This window comes from Aricia agestis, chromosome 3, assembly GCF_905147365.1.
Source record: "Aricia agestis chromosome 3, ilAriAges1.1, whole genome shotgun sequence".
Taxonomy (NCBI): domain Eukaryota; kingdom Metazoa; phylum Arthropoda; class Insecta; order Lepidoptera; family Lycaenidae; genus Aricia; species Aricia agestis.
The window spans coordinates 18,524,346-18,547,161 of NC_056408.1; the positions used below are offsets into that span (position 1 = coordinate 18,524,346).

A 22,816-nucleotide genomic window follows, 5' to 3' on the forward strand; every position below is an offset into this window, starting at 1 on the left:
TAATTAATGTGGATAATGAGTATGATCTGGTTAGCTGGGTAAGTGTAGGGCTTCAATGATGAAGAAATTTATAAAATAGTTACTAACAATTAAACAAAAGAATAACTGTAAACACAAATATTTAATTATTATTACATAGTTTTAAAAGAACATTCTTATGATATGGGACCAACCTAAGGCATTTTCCTATACAACAAAATAAATTTTGAAATCGGTCTACAAATAATGCCATAGGAATTCCAAAACAGAAAAACCTACTGAGAAAATGATAACTTTCGTTTCGCACATTCGCATTAAACTTAATTTTTCGGGTGGGGATAACTGCGTAAAGGTGAGCTTTTCTGGGATTGTTCTTGTTTTTTCTTTTCTATTGCTGCCATTATACATGGTGGGTCTTTTATTGGCATAGTGCGTTCAATGCGCGAATCAATCAACTCTGGTAACAGACAATCGTAGCAGAATTTCGTCAACAAAGGTAGCATTTTTGTTTTCCAAAATTGTTCGTCTCTTTCTAAATGGTCCGGTGTCCGGTCCACACTGCAAACACGCAAATATTTTGTTCAGTTACTTCTAACTGACCTTGTATTTGGTAATGGTAGTTATGGTTTTTATCTACAATGAATAATTATTTTTTTTTTGTCATATTTCCAAAACGTTATTTTTTTTTCTTCAATTGCGTTTTCAGGATTCATATCTTTTGCAGCAAGGGGACATTTAACTTCCACGACACCCGTTTTTCCTTCATTATTCTTAAAAATACCATCGGGAGTAGCTGCCAAGAAACAGTGTATCTTGTGAATAAAAAGTCCACATTTAGAAATGTTCATATTTTCCTGATGGGCCAGCTGCTGTAATGCTTTTTCTTCATTTTCTTTTCCATATGGAATTGATCGTATGTGGGATAAGTTTTTAGATGAAACTATCGATTTAACTAATGGGGCACAGCTAATATATTTTTTCCTTTTACAAATTTTTCCAAACATTGATGCTGTCAGCCGCTTTTTTCTTTGCTCTGTCCAGTCTTGGCTATCACTCTGTTGCAAAGTATTTCTCTGAATTTTCTCCCGTTCTTCTAAGGCGACTTCTAATTCTCTTAAAAAGTGTTGCTTTGAAACTTCAAATACTTCTTCACTCATGTCTGGGCGTTGAGCGTTCGCACCATAATCTGGGTCTTTTACTTTAGAAGCAATCCGAAACTTTTTCCGAAACTGTCTTGTATATTTCTTTTGTTTAGTTTTGTTTGTCTCAAATATTTTTACATATTTACTAGATGGTTTATTAAATACGAACCTGTTAATTGCAGTGATTGGTGTTTTGGTATTAAACGAAATGGCAGCAGCTGAGCACCTCTCTTGATATGAGTTTCTTAAAGTGTAATTTATCCTCTTACCACCAACATATTTTGCTATAACTGAGTTAAATGTTTCAGCTATATTGCTATCTACATCAAAAATAAGGCTTTTGGCATTTGACGCCAAATATGATATGGATTGGCTCATTTTTAACCAAAGAGCGGTGTTTTGTAAAGATTGTGTCACGTCTGTATCTAGTTTGTCAGTTGCAGGACAAATCTGATCTTCACAGTTAGTGTGATTTCCTAATGCGTGGTGTAAGGTATTATAAATATCTGCGTTTAGATTGGATATCTTTACATCGTGAGAATCTTCTGCATGTTTTCTTATTTTTATTGCGCGTACAACGTATCTTCTCAACTTCATTATTTTTGACTCTGTAAAAAGTTTTCTTTGTTGTAAAGGAATTTGTGTCTTTTATAAGAAGGCGCAATTTAGTGCACAAGTTTCTTAACAGATGATTCCTACAATTAATCTTTTCAACTTTTATATTTTTATAGGGATTGCTAGCCAAAATTTTTTTTATAGTGCTTGAATCCCCATCTGCAATCAGTTTCGCATAAATCAAACCATGTGTATCCAGTGAAGTTTTAAAGCCTTCAACTAATGCAGCTGACTCCATGCTGGATGAGCTTCCTGTGAAATGTTTATAACATTTATGTTCTTTAGGCTTCGTTTTGTTATTAACTGCTCGAGCACATATCATGCAGTACTTGTTTTTTATTCCTAAGTACAATAGTTTTCCAGTATAAGCACCTATAATTGCTGCTGCACCAGAAGCAGCTGCATAATTGTTGCGAAATGATCTTTTTGACCAGCAGCCATCAGCAATTATCGTTATCATGGGATTTCCATCACTGTCGACGCTTCCAATTTCTTTTGCGTGTTTCGCTTCCTCTTCTCCAGCTTTCCGCATTTCTTCTTCTGCCGTTTTATGAAACCAGTCATAAACAACTTGGCTTGTTTTGTTGTATAGTTGTTTTGACATAGCAGGTATATCAGTGTTTGTCGCTAATTCGTTCAAATTTTGGAGGCCACAACCTATACTAATTGTGCCCGCGACAATGCCATAATTGACGTTGTAATTAGCCTTTGGATCATCGGTCTTTATATAAAATTCTGCGTTGCACATTTGGCATTTCATGTGCAGCGTTAAAATGAATCCTTTTCTTGTCTCACCTACGCATTTTAAATGTGAAAATCTGCATCCAAAGGATTCATTACTGTGATCAGCAACTGCTTGCAGATAATGCAAGAGGTACTTAATAGAGACAATTCGTCGTCCCTCTAAATCGTAATCCTCTTTTTTATGACACATGTCTTCAAGTTCCACATTAAAGTTAAAACAGTCATCCTTTTCACGCGTAGATAACTGGTGCTGAAATACAAACCATACCATAACCATATATTTCCATGAGTCAAATTCTATATGCCCATATTTATTTTATTACTAATACCTTCGATTTAACAGTTTTAAAGGGCAGTTCACTGCAGGCCTTACGCTTTCGCCTCTTTTTGATGACCTAAAATGAATATTATTATTAGCTTTTATATATGGCAAAACTTAAAATGTTAATTAATGCCCATAATGACATAATAAAATATAATTTAATATAATATTATATAAAATATGTATAAACAAATATCTTAGACATTATATATTATTATGTGTCCCAAATTACAATTAGAGTTTTATTCATGTATTGGGTAGTTCCAACTCAAAAAAAAAGATTATTTACCGAGTTTTTATATAAAATATGTATAAACAAATATCTTAGACATTATATATTATGTGTCCCAAATTACAATTAGAGTTTTATTCATGTATTGGGTAGTTCCAACTCAAAAAAAAAGATTATTTACCAAGTTTTCATTTTGGGATTTATTTGCTGCACCTTGATCTATTATCTCCATAGAAATCACCAGTTGGCATAAAAATACTTTGAGGAGAACTTTGAGGTTTGTGCTGATCACTGAAATGAATAGTATCATTTATGAGTGGATAATTCATTGGCGTATTTATTTGAATCCAAAAGAAAATAACAGAAAATTTTACCATGTACATACATACAATTTTACAATTTTACCACCATAATATCATTTACTGGAGGGCAAATATTGCTAATATTTGACATCGGTAGACGATCACAAGACGTAGTGGAGCTAAAAAAATAAAGATCACATCAATTAATAAATGTCAATTCCAATATAATATTTTGATAAATTCTAATATACAGGCGCTTTTAAATGTTGAGAAGTATTTGAGTAAAAAATAGAGCAGTCAATCCTTTCTAAATATCTCATTTAAATATTAATGCTACTACAGTTAACAACAAGTTACTATTTTTATTCCTTAAGGGCGGACCGCTAGTATTAAGATAAAATTACAACTTGTATACCTACATATGATTAATACCGTACCTCAAATTATAAGTAAGTACGTTTTTAATTTACTTACAACAATATAACTTATTTGTAGTATTCAATATACCTTTTCAGTCTGTTCCTTTTCATCACTTCAACTTCAAACAAACTTTCGCCTTTACAATATTAGTAGGACTTATTAGTAGGAAGTAGGATAAGTAGAATAAACTTTCACCTTATTTTTAAGTTTCCGTACCCAAGGGGTAAAAACGGGATCCTATTACTGAGACTTCGATGTCTGTCCGCTGTCCGCTATTTTTCTTTTTACTGACACAAGGATATTTTTTCTTTTTTCTGTCCATCTTCTTCCGTTTATTTCTTTTGATAATAAATTAAAATTTCCCAAATATAAGAGTCAAATTAATTAATATAATACACTAATACTTAAACACACTACAAGCAGAACGTAAACACAATTAAATTCACCAAATATAAGTCAATTAACCTAATACACTAAAACTAGAATAAATATACACAAGTAAATGAAAATAAATTCCAGTAGAGCAACGTTCAATACAAACTACGCTCAGTCCATAAGAGCTGCGCGAAGGAAAGAGAGTAACTGTGCGAGCGAGAGGTCAAATTACGTTGAACTACAGAACACACGTCCGCGCGCCGAGGAAGCCTCAGCGGAACTGCGGGAATTACAGGCGTATTCTTGTTTATAAATTACATAAAAATTATAATAGGTAAAAAATACTTTAATTTGTTCTTTCTTTCATATATATGTATTTTTATTGACTCAAAAATAGTTAATTTACATATGTAAATTAACCATATGGTTTTAAGTGCAACCTTGTTACACTTTTACTTATAATAGAAAAAGATTGTATATTCAGTAGTAAAAATCATGAAATTGCAACTTTATTGACCCGTCAAAATAAGAAAATAATAACATTTTTTAAAAAACTGGCTAGATAAGATTATTCTCGATAATATGGCAGTAGATGTTATCTCAATACTTTTCTTATATTTTTTATACCCTTAACCAGGCAGCAAGGGTTTTATTGAGTAATATTTGTGAAATTCATATATTTGGTTAAATATAAGAAAAGAAATAAAACCATGATTTTTTTTATTATATTTTTTATTTTTTTAATACAAAAAAACCATGTGGTCCATATTAGTACTTTGCCCAGTGATGGAAAAAATTTTGTGGTCTCTATAAGTACTACTACCCTGAACTGATCAAAATTACAATTTCGATGATAATTGGAACCATTCCAATTATCATCAGAATTGTTATTTTATAGAGACCACAATATAATATCTATGGACACAATATATCCATACAAGAATATGTGTAATCATTACAAATTATGAGGCACATATGGCAAATGAAATCGTTCAAAACACGGCGTCACGCATAATGGGACTTTGCATGAACTGCACTCAATGTTAGACCGCTTGGGATTAGTTCGAGTGCTACAAAAGCGGCACCGCCGTTTCGTACCTACAGATGGCATGTGAACCCCTACATTAGACAGTCGTACCTCATCTGTGATTCTGAACACACCTCCTTTTTTATTTTTCGATATGGTTGAAGATGCCTTACGGGAACTGAAGTTGTTGATTAGACCTCTGGCAACACGTAAACGAAATTGGCGATGGCTATTATTGCGTATAACATGACCCTGGCAGTAGAGAATGTAGGCATTTATAAGAGCAGCTTCAAACATAAACCAGAACAGGCGGAACCAGTTCTTTTTTGACTTGCGACCTATAGAGTATGAGCTTCTGAAGTGGTCAAAGCGGTCAACTCCACCCATATTTTTTGTATATTGTACTATAGTGAAAGGACAAAACATAGGTTTTTTGGATCCATCTTTCTGTTTGCGTTCTATAACTTGTATCTTTCTGGGATCAAATGCAGTTGTGGCAACATAGACATCTTTAGTATCCATCCATTTGATCACTGATACAGGAGCAGCGTGCTGAAACATAAATTCACCTGGTTTTAGGCACATTGGGTCTCTTATACCTCTCTTTGTAGTTATTTCACTTGGAAGACCTTTTCTGTTTACTCTAACTGTACCCACAGCATATATATTTTTGTAAAAGAGCATTTCCATAAGAGGTAAACTAGTAAAAAAATTATCAAACGCCAATAGTGTGTATGGTTGGACATTTTTACACAGATTCATTACTACTCTATATCCCAGACCACCAGAATTTTCATCAGATGAAGTGGCTTTACCTGTATAAATATCAAATGAGTACAGGTATCCGGACTCTGAGTCACAGCGTGCCCTTATTTTGTACCCCCTTTTGATAGGTTTGTTTGGCATGTATTGTTTCATACTGCTTCTGCCTTTAAATTTCACCATGCTTTCATCAATGCTTTGTGATGAAGATTGGCTACACATACTTGAAAAATTTTCATTGAGAATTCCAATCAATGGTCTGATTTTAGCTAGTTTATCATAATTTGGATCACTACGTACCAATTCAGTGTTAGGATTGTTCACATGAAAGTTCTCTATTAGTTTCTTGTAACGTTTTAGTGTCATTACTCTGCTAATTACAGGATTGTTATAAAAGTCATCAGTTGACCAGTAAAGCTCAACATCAGTCAATGGATTTAAGCCCATCATTATAATGACTCCAAGCAAAGCACATATTTCTTCTTTGTTCGTTTCTACCCAGTTTTTTGACTGATTTTTGATAGCATATAGATTGGTATTTTCCACCAAAATATCAATTATGTTTGATGTAAACATATGTTCAAAATAATCTACGGGCAAATGTCTGTTATTGTACGCAATAGTAGCTTTAGCTTTTGTTTCAAATACTGGAAATGCTTGATTTTCAATATTATTTGACCAAGATCTTTCTTTTAGATTTAGTTGAGTAAAAGTGGGAATATCGCTTACAGAAGACAGTGTTTGAACTGTAGATAACGGTTGATTTGCCGGTGGTGGATGAAATGGAGACGGAGGGTGAACTGCAGATGGTGGACTAATTGGAGATGGTAGTCGAACCGGAGACGGCAGTCGAATTGCCAGATCCTCGGGCAGTATCAGTTGACTATCTTCAGTTACCGGGTTATAACCTGATATAGATGGTGCCACAGGAGTTTCCAATATATCTAGGAGGTTTTCAGTACTGATGTTCTGTATTTGGTCGAGTCTTTTGTTAAAGTTTTCACAAAAATCATTTAATTCATCATCGTCACTATCTTCCCCTTCTGAGGACACCAGACTTTGAAGGTATGCTTCAATGTCTTGATCTTTCAGGTAAGAGGGCTGAAAAACAAGAAAACTCATCAATATACATAGTACAATTTGGCTAACCTATCGGGCAATGATCATATATGGACCACATAATTCAAGCGACCGTTACTACAATAAAAACAATGTTTTTGGCAAACAAATATGTTCAAATTGTGTAATTACTCCTAAATATACGTTTTTATACATAAAACAATACTTACTTTATTTTTTTTAGACATAATTTCGAATTTCCTGCTCACAATACACTTAAACGATCGTTATCTAGCAAAAATTCCAAACGTCAAAGTTGACAATCACTTTTTTTTTTTGGGCGCGTTTCAATTTGCTCAACTGACTTTCAAATCATAAAAAATATTGATTGTCTATGACTGTTTGACATTTTGTGGTCCCTACTTACGCCTTACCCCGTTAAAACATTCAAAACTAAAGTGGTCCTCTATAGTACTTTGCCTGTTTAAGGGTTAAGTAGCAAGGGCTTCAATACGATCTTTCGCGCGTGTCACCTAATCATAGGCATGTTAAGCGCCTAATAAATGTATCAATTTAAACACCAAAACTAAATTAAAATCATTTATAGGTAATCTCAAATCATATACTTTAAAGAAGAGTTAAATGTATTTCACTTATTGCTTTTCAAATAACTAAAAAACAACATTTTGTTTGCTGTAAATATTGTGAAAACACATTTTTTATGAGACTGGGCCCTTAATAAATTTAAAAAAGTAGTCAAAGAACGTTTTGTGCCAAAGCCTATATATAATATTATAAGGTCAATGATTTCATAAACGACGGCACATCTTGGGAGTAGAATGCTGAATGACTGCTTACAAGGTTACTTCTACATGACTTACAATTATTATTATGTATCTATCTATGTTTTTAGTTACAGCATTGTAAATTTTATTTTAAAAGATTATTATTTTCTCACTTTTTTTGGTAAAAAGTGGGCCCCGTGCGAGTTTCTTACGCCGGTTCTTCTCGTCGGCTTAGTTCCCGAACCGGTAGTAGGCACCATGTATTCTGAAAATATATTTTATTTTAGATTTGTTCAGAAATAAAGCAATATTGATTTTGATTTTTTAAAACACCAACTGTAAGTATAGAAAACCTTAAGGACAGCTAAAAAGAGTAAAATTATTATTTTTAAACAAAAAAATTAAAACCGACTTCCAAGGTAATGACAATAGTAATATTATACTTAAATGAACTAAAAAGTATTAAATAATTATTATTCTGTACTCAGTATTGATTCTGTTCTCAATCTTCATTATTTTGCAATCGGTACCACCTAACCTAATCGCCAGTTCTCTGACAGAATAGGTATAACTGCAACTTATATACTTAGGACTGGTACCGACTTCAAAATTATGAAGATTGAGTACAAAATAAGGATTATTTAATACTTTTCAGTTCATTTAAGTATAATCTTAAATGAACTAAAAAGCAATAATTGCTTATTTTTAATAATTGCTTCAGTAACAAGTGCAACAGTATGTCAAACTTACTGGTACAAATAAAGTTGGGATATATCCTTTAACCAAAATAGTATTTATTCTACTTTTTCTTTAAAAATTTTCAATTAAATGTTTGCTACACATTGTTGAATTTTTCTTTTTGGGATTACAACCAACACGCCCAATTAATTTCAGCCATTTTCCTCTTATTAGAGGATCTTGAGGGAATCTGTAAAACAAATGATTATGATATATAAATATTAACCTTCCTCTAGTTTTAGAGTCACTCTATATTATAGTAGTTATATTATACTAGAGATCGCCCAATGGTCGAAATTCGACCTTACTTGCAACGACATTAGGACTACTACCTATCTTTTGTAAAAAATATTGACTTCATCATAGTTTTTTTTCAATTCTTGTCTCTGGGTCTCGGCTGATCTCAGACTGGCCGTTTAAGCATTGTCTAATAGTATCTAAAATTAAATTTAAAAAAAAAACAATAATCCATTTCCAATTTGTCAACTTGTTGTCAGCAGACTTCAACCATAAATAAAAAAGTATAATTCGTATGTATAGGCTTGTCACTCAAAAATCTGTCATGTTTCCTAGTAGTAGTGCCGTAGTTGTTGTAACGTTTTATTTGTTAAAAAATATATATGATAAAAGCATAATTTTAAAATAATATTAGCTCGATGCACTCCTTCACCATATAAACTATAACTGTGCGAAATTTCATAAACCTACGTTTCCCCATTTTTCGTAAAAAGGGTTACAAAGTTTATACTATACTAAATATATTTTATTAGTTAAAATAAGATAATATGTCCTTTTTAGTCTGGCCGCACATTATCCGAATTTCTGATCACGAAAATTCGGACGCCCCGTCCCGCTCATACATTTTGACACGTCAGAAATTCTTTTAGTATGATGGGTCTACAACAAAATGTATGAACAGAGTGCGTTCCGCCGGGCGTCCGAATTTTTCTGATCAGAAATTTCGGATAATGTGCGGCCGGGCTTAAGGTCATAAATATAAAGGTAAATGATTTTTATTTTAGTTTTATGTTATTGTAAAATATCGATAAGCATATCGATAAATTTGATTCAAGCACTAGCGTATATGTAAAACTTTTGGCCGGCAACGCACCTGCAGCTCTTCTGATGCTGCGAGTGTCCATGGGCGACGGAAGTTGCTTTCCATCAGGTGACCCGTTTGCTCGTTTGCCCCCTTATTTCATAAAAAAAAAAAAATTTTTGATGAAAAATTTGTCTTCAAAATTTGTGTAATATAAGAATAATAGTACCTTTAGTTACGCAAAATATGAAAGTAAAAGGGAGAATTCACAATATTTTATTTGAAATAGAGAACTAAAGACAGAATATAGCAAAAATAAACACATCGTAGCAATTAGGACAAGAAGATTAATTACCTGTGAAATGTATATTTTTCAGGATTTTTCTTATATTGATATGACTGCAAACACTTACAGCACAAGTCACAATTTTTAAATATAATAATATTTATTAAAAATAACAAACAAATTGAACAATATATTGGAAATACCGAAAGGGCATAAAAACGATTGACGACTTTTGACGACCGGTTAAATAAAAGTTGTTACAATTTTCATTACACTGCCTCTCTCTTTTCATCTTGTTATAATTCCATAAAGGATTTTCTTCTCTCTCGCACTCTTTGTTGGTCTTTAGCATTATAGGTGTATGATAAAGACAGTTGTGACGTTTATTTTTAAATGCAAATAACACTAAAATTAGGTAGTTTTTATAGTTTTGATTAAATTGAACATACCTACTATAGGTATAAAATATGTTATATGAAAGCAGATTAGTCTACTTTATTATTCAGTCGCATGATTTAGATCGTTCTTATTATAAATATTTATCTAAGATAACATTATTTTCAAACATATATTGCTCAGGATTGACTTTGCTTTACGCTTTTCGATTTTTTATATTATATTTTTCTTTGAAACATATAAAATTGTGTATTTATTAACATAGTTCTTACTACAAAATTTTGATTTGTGTTAAGCCCTATGGGTTGGGCTACAGCTTCCTCCACCGCCTTAGAAGGGTTGGTTCTTCCTCCGTCAATTCATCCTGCCTGTATATAGCCATGTTGTGGAGCACAGCACATGCTACAACAATAGGGGGAATGTTTTCGAGCTTAAGCCCCAACCCATTCTGCAAGCAGGAAAATCTCCTTTTCAACACCCCAAAGAGCCGTTCCACTGGGTTTCGGGTGCTTATTTGGGATCTGTTGTAAGCCACTTCTGCTGCTGTCCGAGGGTTTAATAGTGGCGTCAGTAAGTAGGGCCGGCATGGATAGCCACTGTCGCCTAGAATATAAAAATTCCCAAAATCTTCCCTTTCTAACATTGCACATAATGGCGAATCATTAAATATTGCGCTATTGTGTACTGATCCGGGCCATCTAGCAACAATATTCTTTATTCTCAGTTGTGAGTCACACCCATTTGAACATTGAGGGAAAAGTATCCTTTTCTATTTCTGTATAACTCAGATTGAGCTCCACCTGAAATAATTATAACATTAATATAATAGATACATAGAAAATTCTTTATTTGTACAAACTAAACTAAATTACAATTTAAAATGAAACAATATAGGAATCTGTACAAACAGGCGGTCTTATCGCTGAAAGCAGTTTCTTCCAGACAACCTTGATATATGATATTAAGATTGTAATTGTATTATGTAAATAATTTTATTGTTATCTTTAATTGGATATACCTTTATTTAGCATACAGATCTGGAGAATTGATTTTTATATGAGTGCAGTCCACTGCTCCCACAACTCTTGGGAAGTTTACTATGCCATAAAAGTCATGAGCAACATCCAGACATTCTTGTCGCGTTGGCATATATGTATTGCGACTTCATACTGGCTATTTTTGCAGTAACCCGGTGCATAACACGATGGACTGTGGGCTGCTCGATGTTAAAAATGTCGCCAATTACACGTTGACAGCTGCCGGTTGCGTAAAACCGCAAAGTTATTAGAATTTGATCAATGGGCTAGATTATGGATAGCTCTACTTCTCCTAGTAGGCGGTTTTATCGAGTTTCCAAACACGGACTCCAAGTATAGCACGGTTTCTTTCGAAAGACGAAAGCGCGCACGAACCTCTGCATCGTTGTATTTTTCAAACGTATTGAGCATTTGATTATTTCGGCGGCGACTCACTGTCGGCCTTTCATGGTCGGAAAGACTAGATAGCGACGATAAAGACATTATTTTAAGTTTATACACACACTTTTCACCGTAATTATAGATGGAGACCTCTTGACCACTTTTAAACGCAAGCGACGCTTAAATCAGTTTGACAGATCATTTGACAGCTAAAAAAAGTTAAATAACCATCGAGTATTACGAATTTTTTGCTAAGTGGTGCTCGTGTGCAAACCGAGTACAACTTATTTGGAGGTCCACTTAAAACTAACTGCAACTTAAAATTTGCGTAGGAGAATACGAATCTTGCGTATAAGTGGTACTCAAAAATGTAAGCAGCATTTAAATATTTGAAAGACGTTTCAGCATGGGCGTACCGAGGGGGAGGGTACTGGATCATGTTGACGTCCCTACTAAGTATATTATCTAGTACTTTTATCTTTAAAAATTAAGAAAACGAATTTTTGCCATTTGTTTGCAATACAATATTTTTACAACTAAAAATTAATAATTTTTTATTCTTTATAAAATCTGATTTGCCCCTGAAGAAGCTGTGGCCCCGGACAGGGTAAGTGATCCTTATTTCTTGAACATTTGGAGGCGAGTCGTTTTTCAACCAGTACATCAAAGTGTGAATAACATATGAATTTTTATTCTGTCCTCCACACCCATCGCAGAATAACTTTAATGTTTTTATGTTGGTTGAGATATGGAGGTTTTTTAAGTAAGTATAGAGGGCAGAACTAATTTCAGTTGAACCTCGTCCGGCTTGATGTTCCACCTAGCAAAAAAAATTTGGTGATTTTGATTGCATGTCCACTATACAAAAATTATAAAAGCTTAACTGTTGCATGTAAAAAGCGTCTTGAATAGGGGTCTTCGGCAAGGGTTGCACCTGCTGAAGGTCAAAACAAAAACTTATAGTGTCATCTTCATTTTGTCTAGTCATTTTATAAAATTCGTTTGCTCGAAGCTTGTGTATTCTTTTCTCACACATCAGCTTAGCTTTTTCGCTATTATTTAATGCAGTTTTTATTTTATTGGTCAGCAAAACGCATAAATTGCAGGCATCTGACGCTGGTGAGGAAAACCCTATGTTAAATTTTGTAGTAAATATTTTGCGAAAGAATGATTGCTTCACCTAAAGCTGTTCAGTAGTTGAATCATTGTAAATTTTCCAAAGTTTTTTAATATTAAGATCTGAAGATAGGTAAATCCTTTTAGATTTCATTCTGTTGTAATGGCTTTCCTTAGCTTGTAACTTCCCAATGAATTCACACAGGTCCTGAACTTTCATAACACTTTTGTGAGATCTTCTATCACCTCCTCTTCTTTCAGTAGGTACATTTCCTTCCTTGATAAATTTATACGGTTAAGTCTCGAGAGCCCAATTGAAAATGTTTTTAACAAAAGATTTCTACAAACTAACCATCTTCTTTTTCCGGTTCATTAAGAAATAGTTCGTGGAAAAGGTTCTGGGTTTTTTTGTTGGTGTATATTTGTGCCTTTCTACATTGCAATTCGTATATTTAAATGACTGGTGATGTTTCACTGTCGGAAAAGCTAAAGTGGCTTCAGCGGCGGATTTTTTGTCTATCAGTCCAGAACTTTGTGGTTGAAATAAAGAGTCGATTTTGGTGTTACATGAAACAGTCAAACAATTTTTTTTATGTTTTTCCGTTAGGATATGTTTTTATATCAGCACCTCCCTTGAACTTAATTGAAAAATGATTGTTACATATTGAACAAAACACTTCGGTAGGTTCTCTACCATCTTGCATAATCGGAAATCTTTGTTTTAAAGTATCTGTGAATGTACACACGTATCGTGGTCGTTTGGTACTTGAAGACATTTTAACTCGTATCCGTCCAACAGCTCCGATTCTCGCTCGCTCGCTCGCCCGTCCCGTGGTGACACTCAATGAACCATTAATCTTTTTGCAATTGTAAGTAAACTTTGTGTTTTGCTCGAAAAACAGCATTATTTCATGGCATATATATCTTTGAAGGTCTTCTGAGGGACCAAAGAAGAAATTCTTTGCTTCGACATACATTTTTTCACTTTGGCTGATTTAAATACCTCTATAGGTTATCGCGCATAGTAACGACGTAAAATGACAATTCGTTAATTTTCACGGCGGCGGTCAGCGGTTCGTTGTACGAGCGGATTTTTCATCTAATACTGACCGGCGATAACTAAACTGCTCGTAGGGATGGATGGCTGAATTACACTCGAGCGTCTTATCGATGTAGTTCTGTAACTATTTTAGCTTTTTCCTTGGTTTCCGCTAGTTTCAGTTGTTTTCGTCTAAGTTGGGACGACGTCGATTTCGACACTAATTATTTGACTCACTTTTCACTTAGCCCGATTTTGATAGCTTATGCCAAGGGTGGTCAACTTCTCGGACTTAAGAAATATGACTCAAAATGTGCCTTTTAGTAGGTTGTTTTTGTTAAATTGCTCTGGACAAGGATGAGTGGATTCTAACATTTCGAAATCGGGAGTTTCCTCATTTTGAATATCGTCACCAATTATTATTTCTTTTCTTCTAATTTAATATATTTTATTTCCTATAAAGTGTGATTTCTATAATACATATCCGCGTTTCCAGTCTCCATTAAAAGCTTAGAAATTTTAGCGGTTTGGAACACATCATCCGGTAATCTGTATTTTTTTTAATGAATTGACATCGTATGATCCATAAATGTAGCCAATTGTTTCATGTCGTTTTCGGACATATTAAAAAGCTGGGTTAAAGTCGCTAAATGTTTGCGTAAAAGTCGAGTCGAAGTTAAAGCTTTCGGGTTTTTTGCACCACAAGCTTTTGCGTATTTTTCTATGGTCTTATGAGTGGTTCTAAAGCTGGTGGGAGCTTATATGTTTATAGAATTAGATAAATATAAGTGATCCCCCAGCTTTAGAGAATAAAAAATCATTATCTGTGTTTACATATTTATGTCTGAAAGAAATTTAGGTATATCTTTTTGAACATCTTTGCTTATTAAAACTGGAACCCCTCGCCCTCTTTTCCCTCGAATAACAATTTGTTTTAAACTGTTTACTAATATTTTTTCCGTTGCTGATATTACTTTATGAAATTCTTCATATTTATTATTTTCCTTATCTTTTTTATCATAATTTTCGTAAAAACTCCATTGTAATCTCTGCAGTTCTCCGGGACGCCGTCGGTTTAGTAACATAAGGCGGCAAATCACGGGCTCTATTAATTCATCGAATGCATTGCAATTTAATGAATTATACTATTAGAGTTATTTGTTTCAAATCCATGTTCGAGGTAATAATGAACATCACCAACCCATCGTTTTTGGACCATGTTGCCCATTCTCCTTCTGGTTTTTTACAGTTATATATCGACCTTTGGCTTCTAAAGCACATTTGATCTGAAGTTTCCAGTGATGGAAATTGTTTCCATCAAACTTTTCGACACACCTCGACCGCGCGTCCATTGTGCCGGCCAAATTATAATGCAAAATATTGTGCACATTAACTGATCTTCAATTTCATACGTTAAACTGGGCCCATAACCTGTTGATTATTATTAGGATTTAAGTGGATTTCTGATAAATGAAACTGAGATTTTCTGTGAGCACAATGTAACACTTATCTTGTCAAGAATAAAAATTCTTAACGAGAGAAGGAACCAGAGAGAACACAGACAATCCTTTTAGGACACCACATAACAAATATAGACTATAAAAACTTAGTGTAATTAATGTGCAGACTGATTGACTTAACATACTCAGTATGCAATTGTAAAAAATCAGCATTTTTTTTAAATTAAATAAGGGGGCAAACGAGCAAACGGGTCACCTGATAGTAAGCAACTACCGTCGCCCATGGACACTCGCAACATCAGAAGAGCTGCAGGTGCGTTGCCGGCCTTTTAAGAGGGAATACGCTCTTTTCTTGAAGGTTTGCAGGTCGTATCGGTCCGGAAATACTGCTGGTGACAGTTCATTCCAGAGTTTTACAGTGCGCGGCAGAAAGTTACGCGAAAAACGCACTGTGGAAGACTGCCACTCATCAAGGTGATGAGGATGGTATGTTTTTCGCGTGAGACGATAGCGAAAAGTTGCAGGTGGTATGATTCCGAACAATTCCTCAGAGCACTCCCCGTGATACAACCGATAGATGCAGAGTGAAGCTAGATCTCGGCGTAATTCCAGGGGGTCCAAGCTGTTTGAAACACTATGGCAGTCAACAATTCGGGCAGCCCTTCGTTGGATACGATCCAGAGGGAGCAGTTGGTATTTTGGCGCCCCTGCCCAGAGATGAGAACAATATTCCATATGAGGCCGAACCTGCGCCTTGTAGAGTTGTAGGCGTTGGTCCGGACTGAAGTACTGTCTCGCTCTGTTAAGAACGCCAAGCTTCTTCGAGGCTCATTTGGCCTTACCCTCAAGATGATATCGGAACTGGACTTCGCTCGATATGTTGACGCCAAGTATCTCAATGCTAGGGGAGATGGTTAAAGATGTGCCCTCGAAACGAGGATAAACGACCATTGGTGACTTTTTAGTGGTGAACGCGCAGACTTGTGTCTTGGCGGGGTTGAATTGGACTAAGTTACGTCTACCCCATTCAGAGACCTTCTCCAATGAATTCTCCACTTTAGACACAAGTTCGTTTCGACACATTTTGCCGAGAAATATTAGGGGAGCCGGTATATACAGCATCACCTGTACTATCATCCGCATAGCAATGAATGCCGTTGGTTTGTAACATGTCATTGATATGCAGTATGAATAGAGTAGGCGATAGCACACAGCCCTGAGGGACACCAGCATTAACAGACTGAGTTTCCGAGCATTCGCCGTCAACTACGACCTTACATAATTTCTCGGGCAGCCCGTACGATGGAAGCTTTGATAGCAGCGCTTTATGCCAAACCCGATCAAAGGCCTTCGCAATGTCCAAACTAACAGCCAATGCCTCTCCCTTCGACTCAATTGCCTGAGCCTAACGATGAGTCAGGTATGCCAAGAGATCACCAGCCGAGCGACCCTTACGGAACCCGTATTGTTTGTCGCTTAGCAATCCCTGGCTGTCCAAGTATCGAAGAAGCTAGCTATTTATATACATAAATTTTTTTCTTCATATTTATCTTTTCTCTAAAGTTTTCGTTTAGAGTTTCAGCGGTTTTCAGACCATGCTGCAACCGCCTCTGTGCAACTGTCCGTTTTTGTTTCATAGTTTTATTCCTTCTGTTCTCTGGAACAAAATAAGCCGTATAAGTTGACAGATTAACTAATTATTCCATTATTTTTATATATTTAAAACAGAATGCAAAGCTTTATTTGCACTTTATATATTTTTTAATTTCAGATAATATACAGTATTGTTGTTATTGCAATAGGTACCTTTGGTTGATGTATCTGCAATATTATATTCATCATTAAGGCTGGTTTTACAGTCACGCGTTTCGGCAGCGCCGTCGGAGCGCGCGCGCTCGGATATGTAAGGCTGGTTTTATAGTTAGGCTGGTTTTACAGTCACGCGTTTCGGCAGCGCCGTCGGAGCGCGCGCGCTCGGATATGTATGGGGGTAGTAGTTGCGTTTTAAAGTCCGCGCGCTTGAGCAGCGCCGTTCGTCCATACGTTTGTAAGGCTGGTTTTATAGTTAAGCGTTTCGGCAGCGCCGTTGGAGCGCGCGCGTTCTAAGATGTAACGAACATACGGGCGAACGGCGCTGCTCAAGCGCGCGACTTAGAAACGCAACTACTACCCCCATACATCTTCGAACGCGCGGCGCTCCAACGGCGCTGCCGAAACGCTTAACTATAAAACCAGCCTTACAGCTTCGAACGCGCGCGCTCCAACGGCGCTGCGAAACGCGTGACTGTAAAACCAGCCTTAAGCGTTTAAGCGTTTCGGCAGCGCCGTTGGAGCGCGCGCGTTCTAAGATGTACGGGCGAACGGCGCTGCTCAAGCGCGCGACTTAGAAACGCAACTACTACCCCCATACATCTTCGAACGCGCGGCGCTCCAACGGCGCTGCCGAAACGCTTAACTATAAAACCAGCCTAAATCCTATAGGAGGTGGTGGCAAATCTGAAACAGACACAATATTACATTATTTTGACTATCTTCTTATCTCAGCTCATGATATGCATTACTACGCAGACGGTATGTTACTAAATAAATATTTTATAATGTGTTTGATTTTTTATTACCTACATATTTATTCAATAGCCCTCTGAAAAATATATAATTATTATATATTATTAATCAAAATAAATATTTTTTAGGAACTTCTAGATTGTTTGGAACAGATTTGTAAGGTTTATGACAACATTATTTGAGTTGATAAGTTACTTACTACTGACCTTTGTTTGATGTACCAGCAACATTTATAACATCGGTAAAATCTTTAGGTGGTGGCAGATCTGAAAAAAAAAAAAAAAAATATATATATATATATACAGGGTGTAATAAGACCACTTCCGATAACTTTGGGGTATGATTATACTACATTTTCTGATTACGAATATGTATTTTTTTTTTAATTTTTTTTTAATTTTTTAAATTTTTTATTCTTTATTTTTTTATAATTAAAACCCTTTAAACATGATAATAAACCACATAGAAAAATATTTTAAAATATTTTTTTAAATTTTATTATTTTTACCCCAATAAGCATTTGCAAGCGCGCGGTCAACGTTCTCGTGTTCCGAGTAGGTACAAACCCGAGAACGTTGACCGCGTTAATCAGCTGTTAGCTCCGCCCTACGCACGCTAAGTCGAAAGGTCGTATGCGACGTATGACGATACACTACGAGTTACGACTTACGACAGAACACACAGAAACCCTAATGTATGTCTTTTCAATTTCAAACCCATGAAGGTCACCATGACGTGGAACTTAGAACTCTGACCTCTGACCTCTCATCTAAGCTACTTTACACATGCACAGACAGTTACTTACATGTAGAAAAATGTAAGTAACTGTCTGTGCATGTGTAACAACTTACGACAGTATGGCAAACTTCTAAGATTATTAGACTCGTTAAAAAGTTCATCGTAAGTAACGAAACCTATGCGGATGAACTGTTTATCCGCAATCGTCACTTATCAATCGAAATAACAGATGATACACGAAAAAACCTCATACATAAAACTGGCAATTAACTTACGTGAAAAATGTTGAGTTCAAGTGTTCTTACTTCTTTATGCATTTTGAAAATAGTCTTTAACACCAAGCAATAAGACCAGTCACCACCAAGAACGTCAAAAAAACTTCTCGTTAACGAAATGTATCACAATTCACACCACAAAGTATTTTATTACAACTGAAATAATAATCAATTATTAACACTTTACACAATACTAGGTACCACGTTTTGATACTTGAAGTAATTGTTAAAAAATCAAACTTATCTCCTAACAACTCTAACAACCTATTACCTCAATGCTCAAATGGCTACTAAATTAAAAAATCTATTTTAATTTTTGAAATAATGTTCGTCGTGTATCGACTTTCGGAAGTAGTCAAAAGACACCGACAAAAGGCGGCTTGCTTTGATCGCGGCGCCGACAAAGCGCGCCGCTCTGCAGGTGCCGACGCACGTGTCGCTAATCCATTTCAAGGACAATCTAAGTGTTGTACCCTATAAATTCAATACTATTTAGTCGATATTTAAATTACCATTAAATAATAAAAATTATAACTATTATTTAGTAGATCTCATCTCATTTTTTAAATTCGATACCTACATTATCGTGATAAAGTGATTGTTATACCGTGGTACGCGTTATGCGCGTCTAAAATACTTTAATACCTAATTAATTAAATAACTTTTAATTATTGTCGCTTTTCTTAATATTGAGTAAATATTTGTTTATTTTTAGTTTGACAGTAATCAATACGTACTCGTATGTAAAACAATTAATACGATTTATCGATAAGAAAATTATCGATTACTCAAAATATTCACGTTGCACAGGGATACATCCCTATTATTTTACAAAGTTTTTTCTTCAATTTTGTTCAGTCGGCTGTCTAACACGCGCCGTGCTGGTGTAGGTACTGTGACGTTTTTGTTTAAGTTTTGTAATTTTACGTTTAGATGTTGTCATATTATTGCTTGTTTTGTGTATTGTTAACTATTTTTTTTTATGTTTGTAATTAATAACGGGCCGTGACAAGATACGTCCGATGAATGTGCGATGCTTTAAGGAACAGGTGAACATCGTCGTCGATAGACGATAGTGCGGTTTAAACAGTGCAATAAAAAGTGTTTAAAGAATTGGAATGTCTCCTGTAATTACTTTTGTTAAGTGTTGAATAACTCTGCAATCTACATCGAGTTAGATGGATCATGGAGCACAGTTCGAACTGCATTTCATAAAAGCAGACAGCTGATCACAGGTCAGTGAACATGTTATCACGTATGTTTTCCATTGATAGGTATTGATAGGTGCAGTAGGTAACTGTGTATGTATTTTTACAGATGTGTAAATCGGATGATGATCGGATGTGAATTATGATTTCTTTTCCTTTTTGGCCGGAAGTAAAAACTGAGTATTTTTGAGTAAAAACCTGAGAAACGGTAATTAATAAATTGTAACATTTTGTTAAATCGTGAAAACTATTGTAATTTAATAATCATTACAATATTGGTGGTTTATTCACTACCTACGGGCTAGGGTATAGGGCACACCACGATCAGCTGTTTTGTCTTAACTCATGACTAGCGCAGAGCCGCGCGCGCGGTATTCGGCGCGGGCGGCGCGGGGGGGCCGGCTCGGCCCGGGGTTTCATTCATTGGCGGCGGACGATATTATCGCTCATTAACTGCACGCATTATACATTGCGTGTTGAAAATTTTGACTATTTTAAAAACTGGCGATTACATGAAAATTTCTTGCACCAATGGATATATTTCATGCCCTATAATAACCCCACGAAGTTATCGGAAGCGGTCTTTTGACACCCTGTATATATATATATATATATATATATATATATATATATATATATATATATATATATATATATATATATATATATATATATATATATATATATATATATATATATATATATATATATATATTTAGTATTTTCTTACAGAGACTTTGCTCATGTTATTTATAATGATTATGATGCAATAGTAATTAGATAATATCATTGTAAGATGATGGCATAGAATTGTACAGATTTGATTAAATTATACACAATTGAAAAACAAGTATTATAAATAATTACCAAATTCTTGTATACACTCGACGCCACTGATAAATCTGAAATAAAACAATATTTTAAAATATATACTAGCATACTCAATGATTACTGAGAAAAATATTTAGTAACAGAATACATTTTGTTAGGTTTTTAAGCTGTTCTTCTCAATACATATAACAATAGCTAAACCTACTACTGGTGCTAAGCTAAGTCTTTGCTGTCGGTCCGTCTGTCTGTATCTCAAGAACCATGATAGCAAGATAGTTGACATTATATTATTACATATTAATTATTACATTATAATATATTATAACTTTATTTATTAAACCAAAATCAATTAAATCAATCTTACCAATGATTGTTGACAAAGACTCTTGGGAGTCAATATGACCCACCAGGGAGTTCCTGTCAATGGTATTAATAATGAGGCTTTCCTGGAGGAATACCCGACACTGGAGTGTCGGGTATTCCGGAGGTTCTACGTAATCAAAATACTATATCTACGTAATCAAAATACTTTTCGTTCTACGTAATCAAAATACTATATTCGAATCATTATATTAGAACTTTAGTATTATTATGTATAAGTTTTTGTGTAATTACGTTTATGATACATGATATTATAAAATCAATTACTTTATAAGCTATATTTACTCAAATACACTTAAATATCTTCGAACATTACAAAATTTGTCCCAGCTTTTTTTTAACGCCGAAACGGAACGCAGCATAATGTCTATGGCAGGAGCACCTCGACAGTTCGATTGGTAATTGTTCTATTAATGCCCCAGAATACGAGTTTTATGTATCATTCGAACTTGCCAGTAGACATGAATACTTCGTGAGATCATTTTACGAGGGAAAAAGTTCACATCCTGAGAATTGCCTCCCTGTACTGTACTGTAGAATAACCTAGTGGAACTTTTGACCATGGCTTATTCACACAGCACACTTAAGCCTCTTATCGATGAGTTCAATAGCTACTTTAGCTTTTTCCTCGGCTGCCGCTAATTTTTGATTTGTTTTTGAATGGTTCTTGTTAGATGGACTTTTCTTCATTTTTACCACTTTACCATCATGTCTTCTTCTCACGACCCTTTTCCTCAAGAGACACGCCATTGAGACATTGCTCTTGGCAGAAGAGATGTGCCGCAGAACATTTGTGCATTGCTCAGCGACATGCGTATCGGCAAAATATATTTTTTTAAGGTGACCTCCAATGCGGGAAAAATTATTAGTTATTGGCACCAAGTTGCCTTGTACATGTTTCTATCCCCGATTTTGGAGAGGCATTTCCAAGCCACAGTTGCACTTGCTGGTAGGTGTGTAGTGAATGCTGTTTAGCTGCGTTTTTAGTTGGTAGGTGGAGCTAAGGTCAGGCTTAATCTTTGCCAATGACTTTTCATGAACGAATGGAAGCAGTAGCTGATTCCACCGGCGTCTCGAGCAGGGGCTCGATTAGGTACGCAGTTTGCGCTAGGTGCCGACACCACCTCCGTTGCCACTGGTGACGGCCTGCCTTTTTATTGGGGAACACTATCCACTTCGGTTTTAATCAAAAATTTTGACAAATACAGGTTAATAATTGTATTGCAGCTTGAAGGTGTATAACATAATATGACCGTTTTTCACTCCGAAGGGAGGAAAACGATTATTTTAGGTAGTGCCGAGGCTTGACCTTTCGGAGATTGTCTTATCCTACCTGGCAGTCATGAATAATTATTCTTAGGGCCAGTTACACCACTTTCTGATAAAGTGCCGAATAGGCTATTCACAACTATTTTGACAGATTCTCCATACTTGATCTGTCAAGTTAATAGGTGGATAGCCTATTCGTCACTTATCAGGAAGTGGTGAAACAGGCCCTTAATCTACTACATTAAACGAAGAGTTTAGCACATTGCAGTTGGGCGTGATTGGTCGTAGCTACT

The 22,816-nt window shown here is 35.2% G+C and overlaps 2 protein-coding genes and 2 long non-coding RNA genes across 8 annotated transcripts in view; 2 read left to right on the forward strand and 2 right to left on the reverse strand.

The window, feature by feature from the left end:
* Nucleotides 1–22,816, forward strand: part of LOC121725359 (serine/threonine-protein kinase 10) — a 117,865-nt gene that overhangs the window by 60,276 nt on the left and 34,773 nt on the right. The window lies entirely within an intron of this gene.
* On the reverse strand, nt 146–3,895 carry LOC121725360. 2 transcript variants are annotated; one of them, XM_042112254.1, is made up of 5 exons: nt 3,844–3,895; nt 3,440–3,515; nt 3,216–3,325; nt 2,810–2,875; nt 146–2,730 (listed from the first exon to the last, which is right to left on the reverse strand). In XM_042112254.1, the coding sequence occupies exons 3-5, from the start codon at nt 3,264–3,266 to the stop codon at nt 1,618–1,620; spliced, it is 1,230 nt and encodes a 409-aa protein (XP_041968188.1). In that variant the 5' UTR covers nt 3,267–3,325; nt 3,440–3,515; nt 3,844–3,895; the 3' UTR covers nt 146–1,617. The 2 variants fall into 2 exon arrangements, with proteins under 2 accessions (XP_041968188.1, XP_041968187.1); XM_042112253.1 differs by lacking the exon at nt 3,844–3,895 and having other exon boundaries at nt 3,440–3,679.
* LOC121725365 lies at nt 1,604–21,723 on the forward strand. The gene is made up of 3 exons (XR_006035372.1): nt 1,604–1,614; nt 12,654–12,656; nt 21,634–21,723. It is a non-coding gene; the product is annotated as an uncharacterized LOC121725365 (long non-coding RNA).
* Nucleotides 17,727–21,315, reverse strand: LOC121725363. Its single transcript, XR_006035370.1, has 4 exons — nt 21,238–21,315; nt 20,910–20,944; nt 18,028–18,087; nt 17,727–17,752 (listed from the first exon to the last, which is right to left on the reverse strand). It is a non-coding gene; the product is annotated as an uncharacterized LOC121725363 (long non-coding RNA).

What these genes read in the sequence shown, in the direction of transcription:
- LOC121725360 (XM_042112254.1), bottom strand. Translation starts at nt 3,266, where the DNA reads ATGGAGATAATAGATCAAGGTGCAGCAAATAAATCCCAAAATGAAAAC. An exon ending in AATCCCAAAATGAAAACTTG is followed by an intron (nt 2,876 to 3,215) that starts GTAAATAATCTT and finishes TATTCATTTTAG; the next exon opens with GTCATCAAAAAGAGGCGAAA. An exon ending in TTAAAACTGTTAAATCGAAG is followed by an intron (nt 2,731 to 2,809) that starts GTATTAGTAATA and finishes TTTGTATTTCAG; the next exon opens with CACCAGTTATCTACGCGTGA.